Source organism: Euprymna scolopes, chromosome 28 (assembly GCF_053919585.1).
Source record: "Euprymna scolopes isolate OS-2025 chromosome 28, ASM5391958v1, whole genome shotgun sequence".
Taxonomy (NCBI): domain Eukaryota; kingdom Metazoa; phylum Mollusca; class Cephalopoda; order Sepiida; family Sepiolidae; genus Euprymna; species Euprymna scolopes.
Window position 1 is genome coordinate 26,823,413 of NC_136509.1, and position 24,920 is coordinate 26,848,332.

General features: G+C 33.1%; 1 protein-coding gene across 1 annotated transcript in view; it reads right to left on the reverse strand.

Annotated features, from left to right (window-relative positions):
- The window catches only part of LOC145249530 (methylmalonyl-CoA epimerase, mitochondrial-like), a 28,157-nt gene extending 3,490 nt beyond the window's left edge, over positions 1–24,667 (reverse strand). The window contains exons 1-5 of the mRNA XM_080111145.1: positions 24,532–24,667; positions 13,739–13,786; positions 4,720–4,827; positions 2,478–2,537; positions 1,716–1,802 (exon numbers count right to left, since the gene is read on the reverse strand). Of these exons, the coding sequence (XP_079967271.1) occupies positions 1,716–1,802; positions 2,478–2,537; positions 4,720–4,827; positions 13,739–13,786; positions 24,532–24,579 (351 nt within the window). The 5' untranslated portion in view covers positions 24,580–24,667. The remainder of the gene's footprint in view (positions 1–1,715; positions 1,803–2,477; positions 2,538–4,719; positions 4,828–13,738; positions 13,787–24,531) is intronic.
- Positions 24,668–24,920: the final 253 nt, after the last annotated feature.

The following is a 24,920-nucleotide window of genomic DNA, read 5'->3' on the forward strand; positions in this document are numbered from 1 at the left end:
TTGGAAATGACTTGCATAGCAATAGCAACTGCAATCATTATAAATATTAGTTGTTTAGTTTAAAAATATATCCAAGCTGTTGTATATAACTGATACGGTAGACTGAAGGTATTAAGGTCTTATTTTCTGATCTTGAAATTTGCCTCTTCTTTCTTTCTAACGCCAGGAAATCTATTATTATATTACATTGTTTACTTAAAGCATAAATACAAGAGCAAGAACTACTAAAACAAATACATTTCAATTTCTTTAGCTCAACTATTTTTATATTGTGTAATTATTTGATAAAAATAAATTTGTTACCCTTTGAAGTTTTACAGTAATTTGGAAGCATTAAAACTGTTGAATATAAAATAAATGATTTATAATATTAAAAGTTACAGCTCAGTTTCACCCACTATAAACAGGACACTAATTTCTTTCTAAAATCTACAAGATGATATATATAATAGTACTGCTTGCTGCATAATTACTCTGAAGGAAGGATAAAATTAATCTCTATTCATCAACTTTTCTCCAAGAGTTGTTGGAACCTTCTGAAAAATTCTTGTGAAATTTATTAAAATTCTATTTGTTCGATGAGGTATTAACTTCTTTAAATGAGTCTTGCAATAGTAAGCCAGTAATTTATTGCCAAAAATGCAATGTAACTTTTTGTGTGAACCACTTTGCTCCTTACCATAATGTGTAAATTTTATTTCTATTTTCTTTCTTTGAAGATTGTATGGGGCAGCCAAACCAGATGTCAACATTGCCCTGCTTTTTATTGAAACCATCCGAGAGCTCTTTTTAGTATCCTCACTGCTTCCTTAAGTGCAATTGTTTGGATCTCTTTTGCACAGGAATATTAGTTAGGTAGGACTTCAGATTCTTCTTCATAAGCCCTGTGGCACCTATGATAACTGATATGATTGATATCTCCTTAAGATTCCAGTTTCTTTTCATATCATACATGAGACCTTGGTATTTGGTCTGTTTATCTCTTTCAGCTCTGTTCAGACCGCCATCATTAGGAGCACTCACTTCAATCAAGGTTGCAACTCTCTCTGACTTATTCCATATAACTATGTCAGGTTTCACAGCAGCATTTTCAAGGTAGTTAGCTATAGGGATTACATGGTCGTAATGTATAGCCTATTGGTTTCTAAAACTTGTACTCAGTCTTATTTATAAGAGGGTCAATATTTCTTTTTCTAAATAAAATAATTTTTTCTTTTCAATTTCTGTATTCCAACTCATTTTTTAGTCATTACACAGTTTCAACTAAATAGTAAAAAATTTAGATACTCTAGACTTAATGGGCTAAAAAAAAAAAAAAAAAAAAAAAAAAAAAAAAAGAAGAAAATGAAAGAATATTCATGGGCAACATCAAGTAGTATTATATATTTAAAACTTTTGTTGTCTTGGGCATACAACTGGAAGACAAGCAGAGGCAGGTGCTAGTCTGATCGCAAGAATTAATTAAAAAAAAAAACACACTTCAAAAATTTACAGCAATTTTGAAATATTTAAACTGTTAAATAAAAAATAATTTTAACTAGCTCAAAAACAATTGAAAGTTATAGCTTAGTTTAAATATAAAAAAAAAAGGAGAACAACATTAAAATAAAAAAAACATTCCTAGGCAACATCGGGTTAGGATCAGCTAGTATTACGTAAAGAATAAAGAATTAAAACTGAATAAAAATGAAAGTAGCATATTCAGCTTTACTTACCTCAATACAAATATGGTGTATTCCACCGTTTTTATTCTTTTCCAAGAAATTCTTGATGGGACTCTTTTTACCAAGTGGGTAGAGTAGCTGTAAGAATTTATGGAAGGCGGTTACAGTGTGGCGATGTATCAGATGTAAGCATAAATGAAAACATGACAAGACAAATGCAAAAATGAAAATAAATTTTTCTCCATTTATTACTATAACTTTAAAAAAAAATCTAACTTAATTTTAGTGTCACTTGATGGAGGACTCTGTATAACATAATATTTCGGGGGAAAATCTTTTCATCAGACATGTTCAACAATGTCACTTGAAGGACTTTGTATAACATATTTTGGGAAAAATCCACTCATACATACATTCAACACCTTCTGCATCTTGGGACTAGTAAAGAACAGAGCAGAAAATTGGTGTAAAAATCAGAACAAAACTATAATGAAAATATATATTGTTTGTATTTTGAGGCATGTGAATTGATGAATGCGTCGAAAATCATTTTCAAAATTACATCACTACAAAATAACCTTTTTTTTCATTTTTATCCTCCTTCATTTAAACATTCATTAGTGCAAATCACATGTAATACATGAAGGAAGGAGGAAAAGATGGAAGAGAAATGATGGAGCAGAAGACAAAGAGGATGATAAAAAGGAAGGGAGAGGAGGGGGAGAAGAAGGGGAAGAGAAGAAAATTTAATTAAAATATTTCACAGAGAGAGAGAGAGAGAAAAAAAAAAAAAAAAAACTGGTAGAATCGCACCTCAATTTTTGCATCGCCTAAGTCAACAAAAACCGTTGTTACTCCATGCTCTGGTAGATCCTGAAAAAGATGAAACAAATACAAATGAGAAAATAAAATTTTATTTTTAAAAAAAAAAGAAAGAAAAGAAAAAAAAAAATTAAAATACGTTTTGTGTATATTTTATATATATATATATATATATATATATATATATATTTTCAGTAACAAAAAAAAAAAAAATCACATAAATTGATCAAGTGGTTTTTTTTATAATAAAGAAAATCAAATTTTATGAGGAAGCGAGTAGGCGGCTGGGAGCAGCCATATTATTTTAAACTTTGCTAAAATTCAAGAGCAACAATTCAATTTGCCTACAGAGATTTTGTTTGTAAAAGCTTTTAATTGATAAAATCGTAAAATTTGATTTTCTTAATTAAAAAAAATACTTGATCAATTTATGCAGTTTTTGGAATATGACATCTTTGTTCTGTTATGAGTATATACATCATAAAGAGTTTTCTTTACTTTTGTTTTTTTAATCTAATATATAAAAAGCAAAATGGGCGCGCGTGTTTGTGCATGTCCACAGAAAGGCTTTTTGCGGGGTTCTTGCGTCGGTTAGATTCCAGGAGAGGTTTTCCAGATCATAATTTCTCAGATTCGCAAACAGATATTGTGTCTATCTTTTTTTGATTGAGTTTTAAAAAATTCCCGCCGTCCTGTCGTGTTAGCTGTTTCTTTGTCTCTTTTGTATAAATAAAGCGAAACTTATCAAATGCAACCGCCAGTGCTTGACCTTCACCCAGGTAGTATCTGTTCTGTAATTGGTCTTTGGTCAATGTAGGGAAAACCTTTCATACTGAGATGATTACTATTTATTTGGATACTGCCAGAGTGCCCCCCCCCCTTTTTGGGCCTAGCTGCTTTTTCCCCCAACATTAAAAACGATCTTTGTGGGAGGTTTAAAAGCAACGCCGTTTCTGCAAGTCATCTTTTTGATTGACTTTGTTTAATTTGAACACTTTACACTTCCGGTTGCGTCATGGCGTAGTGGTAAGATGTCAGGTTTTCTTTCACTTTCTTTTCTGCCTTCGCGTCACGGGTTCGAACTTACCTGCCTATTACCACTAGCAAAATGTGTGTGTGTGTGTGTCTGCCAAAAACTTCCAACAGACGCATCGGAACATGCCGAAACGGACAACAAATATCGAAAAATTGGCCAAAAACATTAATTCCTTTACCCTCAACTCGCCAGTTTTCTACAAGGAAGGGTCGCTTTTTCCAGTGACATTTTTGCAAGTCATCATCTCCTTTCAAATGACTAGCCTTAATTTCGACGTTTGCAACTTCCGGTTTTGCCATGGACTAGCTGGCAAAGAAGTCATGTTATTTTTTCAGCTTCTTTTCCTCCTTCGTGTTACTGCCTGCCTACTACCACTCTCTTCACCCGGGCTGCCTACTTTTTTTTTTTTTTTTTCGGGCTTCCTTATTTGACACACCCGGGCAACGCTGGGTACATCTGCTAGTCTAGTATAATTCTAAATAAACATTAAAAACTTAAAATTTGGATCTATGCAGTTATGATGAAAACTAAAATGACATAAGTAGTGATATAAGAGTAAGGTATATTTAGAGGATGATAATTCAATGTGTAACAAACAAGGAAATAAGCATAAAAGACTAATTTGAACTAAAAGAGATGAACACAGAGTCATGATTTTATTCAATATTTCGCCTGTGTGCCCGGCGTTGGCCAGGTGTTTAGAGGTGTGTGTTGAGCAAAAAAAAGTGGTAGTAGGCAGACAGGCTCGAATCCGTACCGCAAGGGAGGAAAAGAATGTGAGAAAAAAAACGTGACGACTTTACTATTGTGCCCATTTCCAAACTGGAAGTGGCGAAGGTTTAAATTAAGGCTAGTCAATTGAAAAGAGGAGATGACTTTCGAAAATATCGGTGAAAAAAAGCGACCCCCCCCCTCCCTCTGTAGAAAAGTGCCCTGTTGAGGGTGAAGAGAGCAATGTTTTTAGCCAATTTTTCGATATTTGTTGTCCGAAAGACGAGCTTCAAAACGCTACTGATCTTGTGAAAATCCATGGTGGAGGTGTGAAATCCCAAATGCAAAGTAGCATGTTAGGAGAGAGTATTAAGGTGGAAGAAGGATGAGTGTGTATTAGGAAAATTGTTGGTAAAGTGGATAATACAAGCAGGGATTTAATAAAAAAAAGAAAAAGGAAAGAAATTATTCACTATTTTTACTTACCAATTTTTCACTAACTTTGGCACCAAATGCATCCTTGTATAGTGCGACGGATTTATCGAGATCAGCAACTGCAATGGCCACATGACTGAGTTTTCCAATCTGCCATTCCTGTATGAAAATATGGAAACAGATATAAAAAGCGGATAAAGTTATACAAAATCGAATACTCAACAAGATATCAAGAAATAGTCACAAGACAATTCCACCAATCAAAACAAGAGTAAACTTAAGGAAGTGGATGGTAAGGTTACAGTTTTATGACTATTATAGTTGGTGAAATTTAGCTATACCTGCCCTCCCTGCCAAAAAAAATTCCATTTACATTTTAAAATTTTTACCCAGAGAAAAAACAAAACGAAAAACAAAATAAAACAAAAAAAAATAAAACGAAAAACAAAACGATACAAAAACCGAAACAAGAAACAAAAACCGAAACAAGAAACAAAAAACCGAAACAAGAAACAAAAACCGAAACAAGAAACAAAAAACGAAACATAAAACAAAACGAAACATAAAACAAAACATAAAACAAAACGAAACATAAAACAAAACATAAAACAAAACATAAAACAAAACATAAAACAAAACGAAACATAAAACAAAACGAAACATAAAACAAAACGAAACATAAAACAAAACGAAACATAAAACAAAACGAAACATAAAACAAAACGAAACATAAAACAAAACGAAACATAAAACAAAACGAAACATAAAACAAAACGAAACGAAAAACAAAACGAAAAAAAAAACAAAACGAAAAAAAAAATGAAAATGAAAAAAGAATGAAAATGAAAAAAGAATGAAAATGAAAAAAGAATGAAAATGAAAAAAGAATGAAAATGAAAAAAGAATGAAAATGAAAAAAGAATGAAAATGAAAAAAGAATGAAAATGAAAAAAGAATGAAAATGAAAAAAGAATGAAAATGAAAAAAAAATGAAAATGAAAAAAAAATGAAAATGAAAAAAAAATGAAAATGAAAAAAAAATGAAAATGAAAAAAAAAATGAAAATGAAAAAAGAATGAAAATGAAAAAAGAATGAAAATGAAAAAAAAATGAAAATGAAAAAAAAATGAAAATGAAAAAAAAATGAAAAAAAAATGAAAATGAAAAAAAAAAATGAAAAAAAATGAAAATGAAAAAAAAATGAAAATGAAAAAAAAAATGAAAAAAATGTAAATGAAAAAAAAAATGAAAATGAAAAAAATGAAAATGAAAAAAAAAATGAAAATGAAAAAAAAAATGAAAATGAAAAAAAATGAAAATGAAAAAAAATGAAAATGAAAAAAAATGAAAATGAAAAAAAAAATGAAAATGAAAAAAATGAAAATGAAAAAAATGAAAATGAAAAAAAATGAAAATGAAAAAAAATGAAAATGAAAAAAAATGAAAATGAAAAAAAATGTAAAGACAATTGTTTCAATGCAATACTGTTATAAATCAAGCAAGTTTGAAATGTATGTATAAATTATCATCTCCACTTTTCCAATGCATGCGAATGTACATTTGTTGTCAATAACAAAACAAATGATTCCTTTAGTTGATATAAAAACAAACTGCATTTTATTTTGACAAATCGAGCTTGTGGTGATGGAGAGAGAGAAATGGAATGGCGGGTTGTAGTAACAACGGAAGAATGTGGACAATTGCTCTGTTCACCAGTCAACGTTCTTTCCTTTCTGTTTTTTTTTTCTGACCCAACAATTCATTTTTTTTATTATCATTGCATAAATCAAAATTTTCTTTGTTTTATTTGACTTACATCATTCCATGTCAGCAGTCAAAAATTGGGATGTGTTTACCTCAAAAGCTGTTCTTTGTTATTTCCCAAAAACCTGATATTGTCCAGTTTCGTTATCCACTATAGCCATTCTTTCTTATTTTCCAAAAACCCGGTATTGCCTGGATTCATTATCCAACTATACTATGGACTTCACTCGACTACAGCCAGAACTGCCAAAAAATGTCAAGTTAGAAAATAGCTGACCATACAAAAAACAACAACAAAGAAAGAGACCTGCGAATCCATTTAAACTACTAAGGCAGGGTGGTCAGATAAGGAGTTGGGAAATGCAGTAAGTTAGAGGATAGCTGAAAAAAAAAAGCGGATGTGGCCAATTCTAGTGATACACTGAGAAAAACATCAGACATCTAGAATTTCCAGTCAATATTTAGATATATAGTTGTTGTTGTGTACGGCATTCACCCTAGGCGGGTTGAACTGGCTTCTTCCAGAGAAGGATGTGTCAAGAGAATATTAGATTCAGAGGTAGTTCTCAGTCACATGTAATGTTTGATGTATTTTTGCTGAGGAAATCAGTATCTTCAGACAGTCTAATTTGGTAAATCAAGATTCCCTAACAAGTATTACCACACTGGGTCAAAGTGGACCTGGGAGCAATGGTAACTAAGGGGCAACTCCACATTCCCCACAGCACTCCCAACTGGAGCCTCACCAATGAATGCCTTTAGATGCATAGACAGATAGTAAAATACAGATAAGTAGAGAAAAATGACAGGCATGTGATATTAGATATTTTGGACCTCGGTGATGAGAGGATTAGCATGGGTGCTAATGATGGGGCCCCAACAACGCACACATTTAACAAGTCAATCTTACAAAATGTGTTTGTATTTACTTGTTTTGAATAAAACTTTGACTAGTGCTTGCACTGTTACTAGTCTCTAGTGCTAGAATCGACATAGCCAGTGTAAGAAGTTGTGAAGAAAAAAAGCCACAACAAATATGCATTTGGGGTGGAGAGAGAGATCGTAGATGGACATTATCCACACCACAGAGCATTCTATATCTTTACAAAACCATAATTCGCACATGCATAGAGTATGGTTTCCACATCTGGGCTGGTACATCTGCCACTAGTCTCACTCTTAGACAGGGTTAAAAAAAAAAAAAAAAAAAATTTAAAGAAGTCTCAAACATAATAGGTACCACACTATGAGTCAAGCTCCAACCTCTGTCCCATCATCACAATGTTGCATCTATGTACCTGTTTTATAAGTACTTTAAAGGAATGCGCTTATAGTACTTGTGCCCCCTCGACATATATACACCCGACTAACCCGCAACAAAATCATATCCCCTCACTGTTGAGGTCCCTAGATGTAAGAAAGCCTTCTACACTAATAGTTTCTCCAATTCAAATTGTGAGATTTTGGAATTCCCTGTTTCCTGATACCTGACTGTACTAACCTATAGAAGTTGAAATGTAATGTGAACACACATCTTGCTGCTCAACTCCCTATGGTCCCCTGTTAGACACGATCCCAAATAGTAGCCCCCTTAATTTACAAGTGGCAATGTGCCTTCTTTTAGTGAAAAAAAAAAAATGTGAAAAGAATACACCAACATATATAGAGAAATATATATGCATAGGTAACAAATTTGAAATTAAAAACCAGCAAACTCAGTACAGAACTCTGATGTACTCCCACTTTAACACTAAACATCTCTTGATACTCTGTCAAAACGTTTCTCCAGATCCACAAAAGCAAAATATGTTTTCCTATCAATATGTACTTCTCTTTGTTTAGGCATAAAATCACGCTATCAGACTTTTTACAAAGTGAAATGATAAATTTGTCATCCTAAAGAAAACACTGCAGCTTTATTTTAAAGCTTTTATTAAAAAAAATCAATTCAGGTAACTTGATTATGTAGTAGATCTATCTATTCAATGTAGTTGCCTTCAGCCTCAATCACCGCCTCAATACAAGTCTGGAACTGGGAGCATGCCTTTTCCACACGCACAGGCGAATACTCTGTGGATAGTGGCGATCAGGTTAGCTTTGGTGTTGTGGGAGGTCATGTTAGTGATGTTCTTAATGTATGACCAAACGAAGCAGACCAGTAGGTTCAGGTCAGGGGAAGAAGGGGTCAGTGGGAGAAGGGTACAAAGTTGTAGCACTCCTTCTGAAGCCAAGCCTGGGTGTCTTTGGATTGTGGGCCCGTGCAAAGTCCTACTGCCACACCACAGGGTCTGCCAGCTGCCACACTCTTCAGCACATCCAGATACACTTTGGTGTTGACTTTCAAGCCGACTTCAAAGATGTGAGGTGGCATGATGTGGCCCTCACTTGAAACATCACCAAAGACTATAACTGTGGCTGGAAACTTCTTTGAGCTGTACCCTCAAGCATTGAGCCATCCAGATTTGCATTTTGAAGGTGCTGGCAATGGTCTTGTTGTCATAACTTGAATTGGTAAAGAGCAAGAGCTGTATAGCAGCGTATCTCCAATCTCACTCGTTGAACACTGTGTCACTTTCAGACATGATAGAAGGCTTCTATTGCTTTTGGGATTTGTACACAACTGGCCAACTAGTAGATAGTGTGCAAAAAAAAAAAAAAAAAAAAAAAAAACGGTTTTCATCAAACGAAAATGGAATCATATTGTCTTTTCTAGGACAACAATTTTATTGTTTCACACTGTATTTGCTGCTCAATTATTTTCTCAATTACTTTTAGGATCTGATCCATCAACTTTAAACCTCTGTAATCACCTCGAGATAGAGCTCACTCTTTATCCTTGCAACAATTTTCCAAACGCCATCTAATTTTATGATCTGATTTGTCGAATCTGTGATCATTTCAAATGTTTCATTTGAATCAGCCTTTGATGATGCTTCTCTACTACCACCTGAATGTAAACGTTGGAAAAACTCATTTCATCGTAGGAACCGGGATGCCAACTGACCCCTAAATATCATATGGTTCGAAATATAAATTAAAAATCGCACTAACCTTATCAAGCCTCTAGATTCAAATTTTACTAGCTAAGACAAGATGGCTAGAGAATGCCCTCCCCTTGCTGCTACTGACATGAGTATCTTCCTCCATACTTCCAGATTCAGAAGCATCTTGGTTCCAGAAGAAAACACGTTCAAATGCCTGAGATCTGGGGCAATCAAAAGTTGCTATGACCAGATGGGGGCAATCAAAAGTTGCTATGACCAGATGGGGGCAATCAAAAGTTGCTATGACCAGATGGGGGCAATCAAAAGTTGCTATGACCAGATGGGGTGCAATCAAAAGTTGCTATGACCAGATGGGGTGCAATCAAAAGTTGCTATGACCAGATGGGGTGCAATCAAAAGTTGCTATGACCAGATGGGGTGCAATCAAAAGTTGCTATGACCAGATGGGGTGCAATCAAAAGTTGCTATGACCAGATGGGGTGCAATCAAAAGTTGCTATGACCAGATAGGGTGCAATTAAAAGTTGCTATGACCAGATGGGGGCAATCAAAACTGATTTAACTATTTGTGAATGTGGAGAAGAGGACTATATGATGCAACACTGCGTTGTCTGTCTACTGTTGCCCAATCAGAGTAGCTTAAAAAATCTTGCAGAATAGAACAAATAATGCAAAGGACTGTGTAAAAAAGTGGGGAACTGTCGTATGACCATATGCTTCAAAGACATACAAAAAAGAATTCTCATCATTCAACATTTCTGCAACAACGCCTGAGGATCCTCTAGTTTAAACGTTAAAAAAAATAAATAAAATCAAGTATAGTAATTATGACCTTCTTTAATAGAAACAGACAATGCATGAAGCCATTTGATGTAAGAAGCTTACAAGAGCAAAAGATGATTATCGCAAAGACAGGATATGCCTATCGACTTTAGTTTTGAAAAGACCAGGGTTGTATCAGGTTGACAAGGAAGTTCTTGCGGTTTTTAATTTATAAATTCAGATGAACATATCTCAGCTCAAACAAATATTTATTGATCAAAATAAGCACCATCAAAATCAACACATTTTTGCCAATGCAAAACAAGTGTATTTATGCCAGTAACATAAAAATTTTGGGTTTTGGTGGCGATGAATTCATTGAAGATGTTTTTAATGTTACTTAGATTTTTTAAGCATTTCTCACACAAAGTTGTTGAGATGCATGAAAAAGTGGTAGTTGATAGATGAGAGGTCTGGAGAGTATGGCGGATGAGGCAGAGTTTCATAATTCATTCAACTTGTACCGGGTCAGTTTAGCAATGTGTAGTCGGGCATTGTTGTGGAGGAGAATTGGGCCTTTTCTGCTGACTAAATGCCGAGTGATGTTGTCAAAGTTTCTGATACATTTCATCCATTTGCTGACAGCACTTTTCTGCCATAATGATTTTTTTCTGCATTCAAAAGACTATAATGGAGGGGACCAGTCACGGACCATCAAACAGTCAGCATGACCTTCTTTTGGTGCAACTCTGGCATCAGGAAGTATCGTGGAGCTTCGTCGGTGCATAACCACTGAGCTGAGCATTGCCGGTTATCATAAAGAACTTACTTTTCATCGCAAGTCACAACCCAGTCTAGAAACGAGTCATTCTTGTTGCATAAAAGAAGGGAAGATTACTCTTCATAACAGCGTTTCTTTTGGTTGTCGTTCAATTCATGAGGCACTCCTTTATCAAGTCTTTTGTTTTTCCAATCCTTCTCAAACATTTGGAAACCACTGTATAAGTTACGTCTAATTCAGAAGTTCTTGAACAGTTGTGCATGAATTAGCTTCGACTAAGGCTCTTAATTGATCTTTGTCAACATCCGATGACTGACCACTATGCTCATCTTCAAGACTCTCGTTGCTGCCACAAAATTTCTTAAACCACCATTGTGGTATGTGCACAGGAATAGTTCCTGGGCCAAATACTTTGTTGATATCGTGAGCTGTTTCAGCAGCTTTTTGGCCTAGCTTGAATCAAAATAAGAAAATTGTGAAAATTTGCTTTTTTTTTTTTCATCTTGTATTTAACTGAAAAGACATGATTGTTTTAAAACGATCGAAAAAAACGATCGAAATTTAAAGGATTAGATAGAGTGAAAAAATGATATATAAAGTAAAGGTATTATAATGAAAACTTATTTGAAAATACATCATTTGAAATCAAAATAAAAAAATCCACAAGAACCGTCTTGTCAACCTAATAGGTAGAAAGAAAACAGTGAGCAGGAAGAGAATTCCACAACCTTGTATAAGTGATTTTTTTTTGTATGAAAACAGAATTAGAAGCTGTATTACAGTGAGGCATCAAAACAGCAAATTGATAAAGACCACTAGACCAACGAGTCAAACGAGCTGGAACAAAGGAAGCAAGGAATAGATCTGACAATTCTAAAAAAATAAATAAATAAGAAGAATCACTCTCCACCACCAAGCAGGAGCCAAACTAAAAATCACTCTATGGACAGTTTTTTTTTTTTTTTTTTTTTTTACTTTTAATAAATGTAAACTATTTGAAAATACATTTTATTCTACTCAGAATATTTTGGATAAGTGATTTTTTTTTTTTGTATAAAAACAGAATGAGAAGCCGTTTTACAATGAGGCATCGAAACAGCAAATTGATGGAGATCACTAGACCAATTTTAGCTGATGGCATCCATAAAAATGCACTTTCGTAAATAACTGAATTCATTTAAAAACGTATCGCAAAAACAAAAACAAATAACATCTAAGTAAATCACGATATATCCAAACAGTCGTGTGAGATGGACGAGTGGTAAGAGTTCAGGCTCCTTACCGTGGGGTCCCGATTTCGAATCTCGCTAGATTCAGCCACTCTGATGAGTTGTAGGCGATGAAACACGTTTCAGTGGATAATTATATTTAAAGAACAATATATATGCCACTCCCCATATGGGGGTACCAAATTGGCTAAAGGGAAAATTATTCCCAACTTTAGGTAAAAATGCACTTTCGGAAAATTCATTCAAAATATATCACAAAAACAAATAACATTTTATATATATATATATATATATATATATATATATATATATATATACGAGCCCGGCGTTGCCCAGGTGTTTGAAGGTGTATGTTGAGCAAAAAAAAAAAAAAAGTGTACCTGTACCGCGAAGGAGGAAAAGAACGGGAAAAAACGTGACGTTTTTGCTGTTACGATCCCCGCCAAACCGGAAGTGACATAGGTTTAAATTAAGGCTAGAAAATCGAAAAGAGGGGATGACTTTCGAAAATATTGGCAAAAAAAGCGATCCCTCCCTGTAGAAAAGTGCCCAGTTGAAGGTGAAGAAATGAATGTTTTTAGCCAATTTTTCGATATTTGTCGTCTGAAAGGCCAAGCTTCAAAACGATACTAATCTTGTGAAAATCCGTCGCCTCTGTCGAAAGTTTTAGGCAGACATGCAAACATACATGCATACATTTATATATTGGTAGCTCAAATTTTCGACCCAAACTGATTAAAAAAACACTTGCCCTATCTCTGTATACCCTTGATGTAAAATTTCAAATATTTAGACCAGTAATTTGGTAGAGACCGCAGTGGTCAATTTTTTAAAAATTTTGACCCCTATTATGGCCCCTTAACATTTATTGTTTTGGGCTCAAATCAAGTTAAGTTAGTTCCATGTCCAAGGAACCTATATCTAAAATTTCAAGTGTGTAGACCCAAAAGGTGTTTGGTAGATTTCTCAAAAGGTCAAATCGTTGAACTTTGACCCCTTAACAGCCAAATTTTTGGCCGAAAACTGATTACAAAAGTTTTCCCAAATCTCAATACCCTCTATATCAAATTTAGAGTCTGTAGATTGAAAATTGACAGAGTTATTGCGTAGGGAAATGTACACACACAGACAGACAGTTTCACTTTTATAGATATATAGATAAGCTGAAATAAAGGAAGCAATGAATAGATCTGACAACTTTTAAAAAACTAAAATAAAAATAAAAATTAAAAAAATAATAAAAATCACTTTCCACCACCAAGCAGGAGCCAAACTAAAATCGCTCTACGGACAGCTTTTTTCTCTTTTTTTTTTTCTTCTTTTTTTGTTAACTACTTTTAATAAATATAAAGTATTTGAAAATATACTTCATCTTACACTGAATATTTTTTCAAAGGGAAGCCATCTTTGTTCTCAGCAGCAAAAGTAAATTAAATTCTAAAAAATGTAAACTTAAAATTACATCGACTTTAACGTATCATCCTGTTTAGGAAAGAAAGAAAGAAAGGAAGGAAAAAGAAATCAACAAACCTTCCTTGGAATGCAACTTGTGTGGAATGCTTGTTTTGAAAGTAAACTCTGAAAAATAAAAATGAAAAATATAATAATTTCCGTCATGTCGAAGAGAGTTGATATTTTACTAGTGTACACGTTTTTTTTTTTTTTGTTTTTTTTTGATAAGTCATATACGTTCTCATTAAAATAACCCTATCCCCAATATGAAACAAACAACAATTATACTACCAATCTTTTCAAATCTGATACAAAAAGGCATGATTCATCTAAACCTTGAAACTTTTAAAAATTATAATTGCTTGTAATTAAAATTTAGATGTCAGAAATATGATGTCAAGTTGAGATTTGAATTGCTTCATCATTTAATGACAGCATTATTTTCATCTATATAAATAAAACAATAGATGTATGCATGCGTGTGAGTGTGTGAAAATATTTAACCGATAAACTCCTAAACTACTGGTCACATAACATTGAAATTAACAGAAAATAGTAATAATACACCAAGGATGGTTTATAACGAGTAAAATATTTGTTTGGACGGATAAATAGCACATAGAGAAAAATATATTGACAAGTTGAAGTGCAAAATGTTCATTTCAACATGCCATCATATTTCTATTACTTTTGCGCATGAGCAAATCCATTAATAGCTTGAAGTGGTTTAATTTTAAATCTTTATCTATCTTGTGATAACTAAAATGGTAGGGAATGTGGCTGGAACACTAAACGTTTTGGTTTCAATTTTAGCTGATGGCACCCAAGTCAGTTTTTTAATCTTTTGAAATCAGTACTAATATATATATATATATATATATATATATATATATAATTTCTGTAGAAATATATTTTCTTATAATACAGGGTGACCCAAAAAAACGGGCCCAACTCTAATTAAGCCCCGTTTCTTAGTGTTTTGTCTGAATGAAACGAAACTTTGGTCATAACTAGTTCATTATATTCAAAACATCACATCAAAACACTAGGGTCTTTGGCCTTGTTTTTTCTCCGTTCTACAGCATATGTTCTAGATGGCCTCCATTTTGCTTTTATTTTTTTTTTGAGTCGCTCTGTATATACCAATCCTTATTTAAGAAGCTCAATGTAATATTCTCTCTCTCTCTCTCTCTATATATATATATATATATATATTAAATAGAAAACTGTCTCTGTAATAATAAATATGAAAGACCCAACTTTTCCCAGAATAAAAAAAATCCCAAATCAATAATAATAATAATGGTGGGGGTGAGAAAAGATGAAGGACTTATCAAAATGAGACTATCATAATTTCCAGTTCAAGGAATGGGGGATCGATTTACTAGGACGTTGTATGTGAAATTGAACCCCCTTCCAAATCTATAAATACTAAAAATACTATAAATTTTTCAATTTTTTTTTTTTTTTTTATAATCTGGTAGCTTGGTGTCCAATCGATAATAATCCACAAAAATAGTTGAAAAAAAGACAAAAAGGAAAAAATTCGGGGGGGGGGGGTGAAAGTTTACGTGAACCAATAAATGTTACAAAAGCCAATCCCTGCGCCTGTCTTACAAGTACTTTAATGAAATATGCTCTGATGAACTCATTGCACTTGTGCCCTCTCGACGTGCATACCGACAAATCTGCTTAGCTAAACAAAACAAAAACAAAAAAAAAAAATCACACCTCTTTACTGTTGAGGTCCCTAAATGTCAGAAAGTTTTCTACTCTAATATCTTCCTCCCTAGAACGGCTAGACTTTGAAATTCCCTTCCTGCTACCTGCTCTCCTAACTGTACTGATATGCAGAAGTTCAAATGCAACTAAACCAACATCGTAATCTTTCTTAGGCATGGCCCCAATTAGTAGCCCCTTACGTCCAAGTAGCATTATGCCTTGTTTGGGGTTAAAGTGACTAAAAAATAAAAAAATAAATAAGTTACTCTTCGCCTTACCTGGATAAGTTTTGTGTGTTATAACATTTTCAGGCTATTATTTGGTTTGGAAAACAAGCAGAGTTAAGCTGATAAGTTAAGCAACAATCATCATGGCGGACGAGAACACACTATCTTCAGAGCGTCAATAATGGTTCAAATGTCCCCCAAATAAACAGAATATTGAGAGAAATCGATAAATCTTTCCCTGGTTTCCCGAAACATTTTCCTTTAAAAAGACGACTTTTAAAGGTTTTCGGGTATGCTGAAAACATATTAAGCAATGTCATTTTCTTATGTTGCTGCTGGTGGCCATCTTGGCTAGTGCGTAGTTTCTCGGGGTCGCACATACCAAGATGGTCACTAGCAATAAAATAAGAAATGACATTGCTTAATATCCAGAAAACTACTTATTTGCGGAAAATTCAAATGCTATATTCGTTTTTAGCATACCCGAAAACTTACAAATAAAGTTGTCTTTTTAAAGGAAAATGTTAAGGTGGAAACCAGGTAAAAATTTACCTAGTAATCTACTCAAGTGTCACTGACACTTATTGAGTGGATTTCTACTCTTTTCTAAACATCCTTGATTTTCTTAAAAAAAAAAAAAAAAAAAAAAAAAAAAAACGGCGCTTGTCTACATTTGGGCCTATAAAAAAAATTTTTTTCAAGAAAAATCTTGATGTCTGTATCTGTCACCGCACAAAGATATCATATTCCAAAAATCACGTAAATCAATAGTTTTTTTTTTTATTTAAGAAAATCAAATTTTATGACACATTTTATCAAAGAATTAGTGTGCGCCATCTTAATTTCACTGCTGGTGACACCTTTCGGGAATGTAGGATCAACAACAGCAGACAATCAACTTTCCATCCTCAAGAAAAATTTTGGAAGACATTTCTACTGAAATTACCGTCTCCTCAGGACATTTTTATTTTAAAAGAAAACAAAAACATTAGAACCAGAAGGTTCTAGAAGATTGTGAAAGTGCCTTTCAAGAAAAGGACTGAAAAGAGAAAAGGATAAAGACATTTATAAAGACCCCTTTTTGCATGCTTCTTTTCTTTGTTTTTACAAATCAAGTAAGACTATTTTTGTATGATTATTTTAAAAGGGACACTATATATTTTCCCATTTTATTTGTCGCTATCATTTGGGCGATAAATTTAATTTTGTTATTTCATTTAATAGAATTAATTCCAGAATTAGTTTCTCAATTAGACCTCTTTTTTGTATGTTCTATTTTTTTATTTTTATAATTGGGACCGGAGGTTAATTGTTAACCCCTGCTTTGAGAAATAAAAGCAATTCAGCATTTATTTATTTCAATAAAACTTGATTAAATTAATATTCTTTTCGGGTCTGGTTATCATTTGCTTGCTTTTTATATTTTGCTTACCTTTTGTTTATTGTCCCTTTGTCTTTTTTCACAAGATTCTGCTTCATTTTTCTCCCACCCATTTTTTAAATATTTGTTACACCTAAAAAACATCTTGATAATGACAACTTTAAAATACATCACCTGGAAATCTTTTTACTTTCATTTAAGTTTCACTTCATTATTTATTTATTTTGTTAAATTATTTTTTAAGTTTCGTCAAGAAAAGGTTTGCCCAGAGTTATCCTTTGCAAAATGAAACAAGTTTTTTTTTTTTTTTTTTCAAATTCTAATTTTCAAAATAAGCAAACAAAAAGAAAGATTGATAAACCAATTTTTTTTTTGTTCGTTTGCTTATTTAAAAGAATAAATACAATTTGAATTTAAAAAAAAAATCGTTTCATTTAGCAGATGACAGCTCCGCGCAAACTCTTTGTAAACATCGGACGACAAAGCTTGAAGATAACCCTTAAATGATTTTTTTACGATACTTTACTGCATAATCACCGGATTTTAAAAGTTAAATTTAATTGTTTATAGTATTATTTATAATATTGTTTATAGTATTATTTATAATATATAGTCATTAAATTATAACTTTGAATAAAACTTATGAAGTGAAAACTAATTTTATCATTTAATGTGTTTAATATCCATTTATAAAATTATGGAAAGTAAATAACTTTCAAATTCTTCAATATTTTAATATACGTGAGGATTGGTTAAGAATCTAAAAGTCCAAATTTAAATTAAATATGACAGTTTAAAGGTTTCCAAATTCCTTTCAAATTTTGAACGGTCAGAAATTTTTCTATATAATATATATATATAAACATCTAATATATGTATGGTATAATCACGTTGACACACTGGTTCCCATCAGATTATTGAAGTTAAGCAATGTTGAGCCTGGTCATTACTAAAATGGGTGATCAATTTAGAAATTCCAGGCGCTGTATGTAGGAAGATGTCAACACCACCCTTCAAGAGTTGTAAAACCTTAACGTCATCGTCGTCTCCCTAATGGGAATATACATGCGACTAAGGACCACTTGTGAATTTCATACTCCCATGGAACTTCTTCCTTCAAAGGAAGCTGGTTAAACCCAAATAGGGTTAGTACTGCTTCACACACACTCACGCACAATATATGTAACTGTGATAAAAAAAAAAAAAATTATCCAAGTCAGTAGAAGAGTAATTTATCTTGCCTTTAGTAACATTTTTTGTGACTGGTCACGTGTCACCTTATAAACATCATGACATGTACTGTATTTGAAAGTAAAGTATAAGCGAAAGTCAAGATCAGCTGTGATGAGAAAGATTACATCCTGCGGTCTGTGACAGCGAGCTTGTGTGCACAAAGAGGTGCCAAGTTGGAGTTCATGTTACCTGCCTGAGCATGACATGCACAGTTCCAGGTTCTGCGAGACCCCAGACTCCTGTAGCAGTTACCATAACAGACTATTTTCTCATGAATTAATGCTCCATCGCTGACTGATTCGGCCACACACTAACCAGTCAACTACCATGGTGCATTAATCCTATGTATCCCTTAATGAACTATTTACTCCTGTCTGGAATGATCCAGCAGCCAGGAGAGCAGCCCTAACCACCACAGGACACGGACCTCTCTCCTCTTGTTCTCTGAATCTCTCCCCCCCCCCATCCCATGTTGCAACTACCCTACTGAAGACTTCCACTGGACAGCCTGGGGACACTTCAAGTTTTCTGCTTCCAGACGGTAAAACATTTGAGAACTTTCTGTTCCTTTTTCTTTTGCCTCAGACACAGTCCTTCTTAATGCGAAATAAACCTTTTCATTGTTTTGTTATAAAAAAAAGGTTTTGTTTAATTGTTCTGTACCTGTATTTATTAATATTTTATTCGGAGCTTTGTGCACTCGTGCATAAAACTACCTATACCCCTTAAGGTAAGCCCTGTGTTTAGTTTAGGCTAGCCAAGTGAATGCCCCACCCTCTCTTCCCCGATAGGAAAACTCCAAGATGCCCACACCTCAGCTTTTCCTTTAGTTCCTGGCCACCCCAAAAATTGACCTCATCTCATACCCCCAACTCTCTCACCTCCACTTTTTCTTTGTTCTCATCTAGAATTCAGTCTCATTTATAGATCTACCTGCTTGTTTTCAGCCTCCATCAAGAGAAAAACAGTGGGCGCTCTACCACCTAAAAGGGTTGGGAGGGCCTTACTCACACTTTTTGTTTGCTTTTTGAATTTTTCCTCCCCACCTCACGGCAATGAAATTTTACTTATGAATAAAACTATTTTTATAAAATTCTATTATATATACACACACACACATTATATATATATATATATATATATATATATATATATATATATATTACTAGCAAAAGTACCCGTCGTTGACTGGGTTCAAAAACAGCCTACAGAAAATCGACTCTGATTTATGAAAGTATGATAGGTGATGAAAAGGAAGGGTTGTAAAGAGATAGCTTCGAATTTCAGGGGGTATCAAAACCAAAGCAAAATATGATGAAAGTAAAAATAAAATAGATAAACCCCATAATTTATTATACCATACCCGTTCACACTGAAACACTTATCACAATATTCTGTGGATCTATATTAAAAAAACCTTGTTAAACTTTGTGACATATTTCCATTCTATGGAGGTCAGGCGCGAACAAACAACCCATAATTTTATTATATCATATTTCTTCAAACTGAAACATAATTATCAAAGTATACTTACGCAGATAGATATGAAAAGTCTTTATTAAAGTTTGTGCCTATTTCCATTCTATGGAGGCCAGGCGCGAACACAGACCCCACAATTTTATTATACCATCCCTATTTAAGTTAAAACATACTTATCAAAGTATTATGTACATCTATATCAAAAACACTTGTAAACGTTTTTTTTTTTTAAATTTTTAAATTTTTTATTTCTATACTTTGTGGACCAGGCACGTACGTGGACCCCACAATTTTAATGAATCATAATTATGCCAGATCAAGCATACCCATTCCTGTGTCTCGACACATCTATCATTATATGTGATCAGTTTTCTATAATAGCCAAACATATAGGAACCTATTCGTGACCAGACACACACACACACACAGACGTTCAGCTTTATATTATAGAAGATATATAATTAAAAAAAAAAAAAAAAAAAAAAAAAAAAAGGGAAAAAAACGATTTGATTTGGCAATCTTAAGTAGGACGACCTCTGGTATGTTTGTGGTATTATTGTGAATGAGAGCTATAGCTAGGATTAGCATAGACAAATCAAATATACCAATAAAATGGTGTTAGTGCACTTACTGATCCGCGCTATTTTTAAAATCGTATTTCCAAGTTTAATTAAAGTTTTGTTTTTTTTATTCAATTGTAAGATAAAAGTATAGAATGGGTACAAAACACTATCCCCTTCCCATGTTAAGAATTAGTTTTTAAATAATAACGTTATTATTTCAGCACGGATCAATAACTGCACTGCAGGCCACTGCACTAGTACCAAATAAATAAACAAACGGCAAACTTGAATGAGAATCACCCCCTTATAATTTTTATAGTATGTTTTAGTATATCGTATAGTTTTCGAGGTTGGGCGCATTTATTCCGAAAGCCGTTCTTAATATGGCGAGGTTGGGATGTTTATATTACACCAGGTTGGGGTAAAAAAAAAATTCCAACTGTAGAATACCGGTTAAAATTATAAGCGGGGGGAAGGGGTATGATTCTCGTTCAGGTTCGCCAAACAAACAACTTTTTATACAATTTTATTTTTATGGTAAATTTTTATGACGTGCGTCACTGCGTCAGTAGGTGTGTCAGAAATTTCGTGAAAAATATTGAATAATTCCACCCCGTCTTTCCAAGCTTATAACTCCTCGAAAAATGCAATTCAAGCCCTAATTTTTTTTTCAATTAAAGGAGCAAGGGCCAAGATTTCATTAAAAAAAACACAAAACAAAAACAAACAACGTGTTTTTTTTTTTTTTTTTTAAAGGTTTTAAACTTCGGACTTTACAGGTAAATTTCTAAAAAACACTACTTTTTTTGTTTTAAATTTGAATATATTATTTATTGATCTTTTATCTTCGATTTGTGATATATAAAACTTTGGTGAGTAAATTAATTATTTACTTTTTAATAGACACTTGAAAATGGGGGGGGGTGAATTAAAAAAAACCGTTTGTCTAAAATATTATATTCGGTTTATTAGAAAGAGCATAAAATTTCACATTGACCCTGAAAATATCGTAAAAATTGAATCAATAGAAAAAATTTTGATAGATTTTTAAAGTTTAAAAATTGAAAAATACTGAGCTCGTAAAATTCAATTAATTTCATTAGTTTTTTTTTTAATTAAAAAAAATAATATTTCTATTACTTTTTATACAACTTTAATAGTTTATTTTGGAAGTATAATCCATTAAAAAAAAAACCCACTTTTAAAAGAGAAATTACGAGTTTTTTATATTTTATTCGCAGTTTCGTGTTAGGGGTCAAAAATTCCTACAAAAATTCTGATATACCTAGTGCCTCAGCGTATTATAAACACCCCAACCTCTCCATGTTAAGAACGGCTTTCGGAATAAACACCCTCTCCCAACCTCGAAAGCCGTTTTTAACATGGGGAGGTTAGGGAGGGTTATTCCATAACTTAACATAGGGTGGTTGGGGGTGTTTATACCGCGCTGAGGCAGGTCGTAAAAAAAAAATACCACTTTTACTTATATTACACATGTTTAAAAAAAAAAAAACAAGGTGCTAATGCAGAGAGTGATCCGTCGGATCACTCTCTGCATCCGATCCGCGCTATTTTTAAAATCGTATTTCCACGTTTAATTAAAGTTTTATGATATGTTTTTTTTTTTTTTTTTTATGATTTTATGTTGTTTTTTTATTCAATTGTAAGGTTAAAGTACAGAATAGGTACAAAACACTCTCCCCATGTTAAGAATGGCTTTTTAAATAATAACGTTATTATTTCAGCACGGATGGATCACTCACTACCCAAAACAAAACATGATTTGGAAATCTTAAGTAGGACGATCCCCGGTATGCTTGCAGTGACTAGTATAGACAAGCAAAGATATAGTGACGAGGATGACCATAACCCCCCCCCCCCCCCCAAAAAAAAAAAAAAAACTTTTCCTGGTTGCCTTTGTGCCTAATTTTGTTTTGTTAAAACCTGTTTTGGCGAAATAAAATATATAAATCAATTTAGTAGAATATTATAATTAAAAAGTGGTCCCCAACGTTAAAAGTCATTAAAAAGTTTTTTTTCTTTTTCAAAATATTTTTATTAACCTAAAAGCTAAGTCTGTAATGGATGATAATCCCTGGGGGAAAAAATAAGAAAAAGTGAAAAGGAAATCATTTACAAATAGGGGATAAGCTCTTTCAGGTCCACCAATCAAATTTTATTACGAAGCAAGACGCTATTTTTTGATCCACCATTGTTTATAAATTATTGAAAGACAACTCACTTTGAACTATCGAGATCAAAAGCAACATTGTAATAAATACAATTTAACATTGTCGAGTACCACGTAACCTAACTTCTCCCAAAGTGAAAACGAGGCTAGAACTTCAGACCCACATTGCGTCATTATTAGCCCCTAATAAATATTTATTAGTAAAAAAAAAAAAAAAAATGCTTGATCAATTTACGTAATTTTTGGAATATGACATCTTCGTACCGTGACGAGTACGTACATGAGATTTTTCTGTCTTTTTTTTTTTTGTGTGTGTGTGTGTGTGTGTTGGGGGGGGTTTACTTTAATTACAACAGAACACCGACCAATAAAATTTGTTTCTATTTAGGTTTTCGGGGTCGATGACAACGAATCTGATATTCAAACCCGTCGCAAATGTACGGTTTGTATGGCATTAACCCCCTGAACCCTCGCACTATTTTGTGCCAACTCACCGCCATCGTTTATGCTATTCTTACATGATGCGTTCGCGCATGGACACGCGTAGTAAGGTGACTTGTCACATCGCGGAAGAATTTTTTTAGCAGACATTTAAAAAAGGAAAGTTTTCAAAAACAAAATGTGGTTCATTTTTCTGCGTTACGTAGTTTTTGGTGCTTTTTTAATTGATCTAAAAAATTAAGTTTTCACGAGCGGTCTACAAAAGCATTTTTATTTTTCGTTTTTTTATTATTTTTCTTTTGGAGAGGGGGGGTTCAATTATAAAACTTGTACAATATTTAACAGGTGCTTCTGCAGTTTAATTTACCGTTTTCCGTAAGTAACGCGCCGACATAAAGCGAGCAGAAGAACTGTTTAATTTTTCACAAAAATTCTGTTTACATTGGGGGGGGGGAACGCGTGGTGTGTTCCCCCCTGCCCCCTCCATCGCCCTAACTTACTACGCGCGTCCATGCGCGAACGCATCATGTAAGAATAGCATAAACGATGGCGATGAGTTTGCACAAAATAGTGCGAGGGTTCAGGGGTTAATACCATGCAAACGGTAAATTTGCGATGGGATTGAATATCAGATTCGTTGTCAGTGACCCCGAAACCCTAACCAAACCAAATTTTATTGGTCAGTGTTCTGTTGTAGTTAAAATAAACATTGATCTTTTTTTTCTTTTTTGGTGCTAGTACACTTACTGATCCGCCCTATTTTTTAAAATCGTATTTCCAAGTTTAATTAAAATTTTATGGTTATTTTTTTTATTCAATTGTAAGGTTAAAGTACAGAATAGGTACAAAACACCCTCCCCATGGCTTTTTAATAATAACGTTATTTCAGCACGGTCGGATCAATAAGTGTACTGACTGCGCCAGCACTTTTTTTTTTTTTTTTTTTTTTTTAAATAAGTCGAATTCTAAATAAGAACAAAAAAGCCCTTTCCCTCCCCATGTTAAGAATGGGTTTCTAACATTATTTGAGCATGGTCCGTATTCTGCAGGAATAGTTCGAACAATCGAAATTATCACTCTTCACCTATAAAATTGTCAAAATATAATAGCATTACCGGTACTAAAGCCCATTAAAAAAATAAGAAATTAGCAATTAAATAAGAAATTCGGTACTCGTGCAGAGAAGGTACCGTGCTGAAACAACGTTATTAATTAGAAACCCATTCTTAACATGTGGAGGGTAACTATCCTTTACTTTCACACAACAAAACAAAAGATACCGTAAAACTTGAAAATACTTTCCCCAAAAATAGCACGTTACCTTCTCTGCATAGTGCATAAGTACCAAAAATTTAATGAAACTAAAAAGTCTCCCGAGCAACTAAATAAATTTGATAAATTATAGTTTATTTTTTTAAAATTTATTTACTTACGTAAGAACTTAATCTTTATTCGCACGCCGTACGACGGTGTGTGCGGTCACCTCCAACAAAATACGTAACACAAATTATAGAACTGTATTTTTAGTAGCACTGAAGTTGTTTATAATTCAAATATGAGAATAAAATAATGTGCATTACATTAAAAAAAAAAAAAAATTCAATCGGACCATTTATTTATAGAAATCTACTTACGGTAGGTCGGCTTAGGACTGTTCGAACAAGGTGCGTCAAAGGCGACATGTTTTCTTTTTTTCGCTATACTGGAAATTCAGGGGAGATAACTCCTTGTTTTAAGAAAAGATAACTCTATTAACTTAATTTCGTTCGCTTTGAACCGGTATACTAGATACGTGCAAAATGAATGCCTGTACACAAAATGTATAAACATTTTGATCCCTCCCTTTACTTAAAAAAAAAAAATCAGAAAATAAACAAATTTTAATGAAATTTTCAGTATTTATCAAATAATGATCATGGAATATAACGAACACATTATTTTTAGTTGAATCTTAGTGGAAATGTATTGTTTTGCTTAAAAAAAAACACTTTTACTAAAGTTATAGTTTTCAATAGTTAAAAAA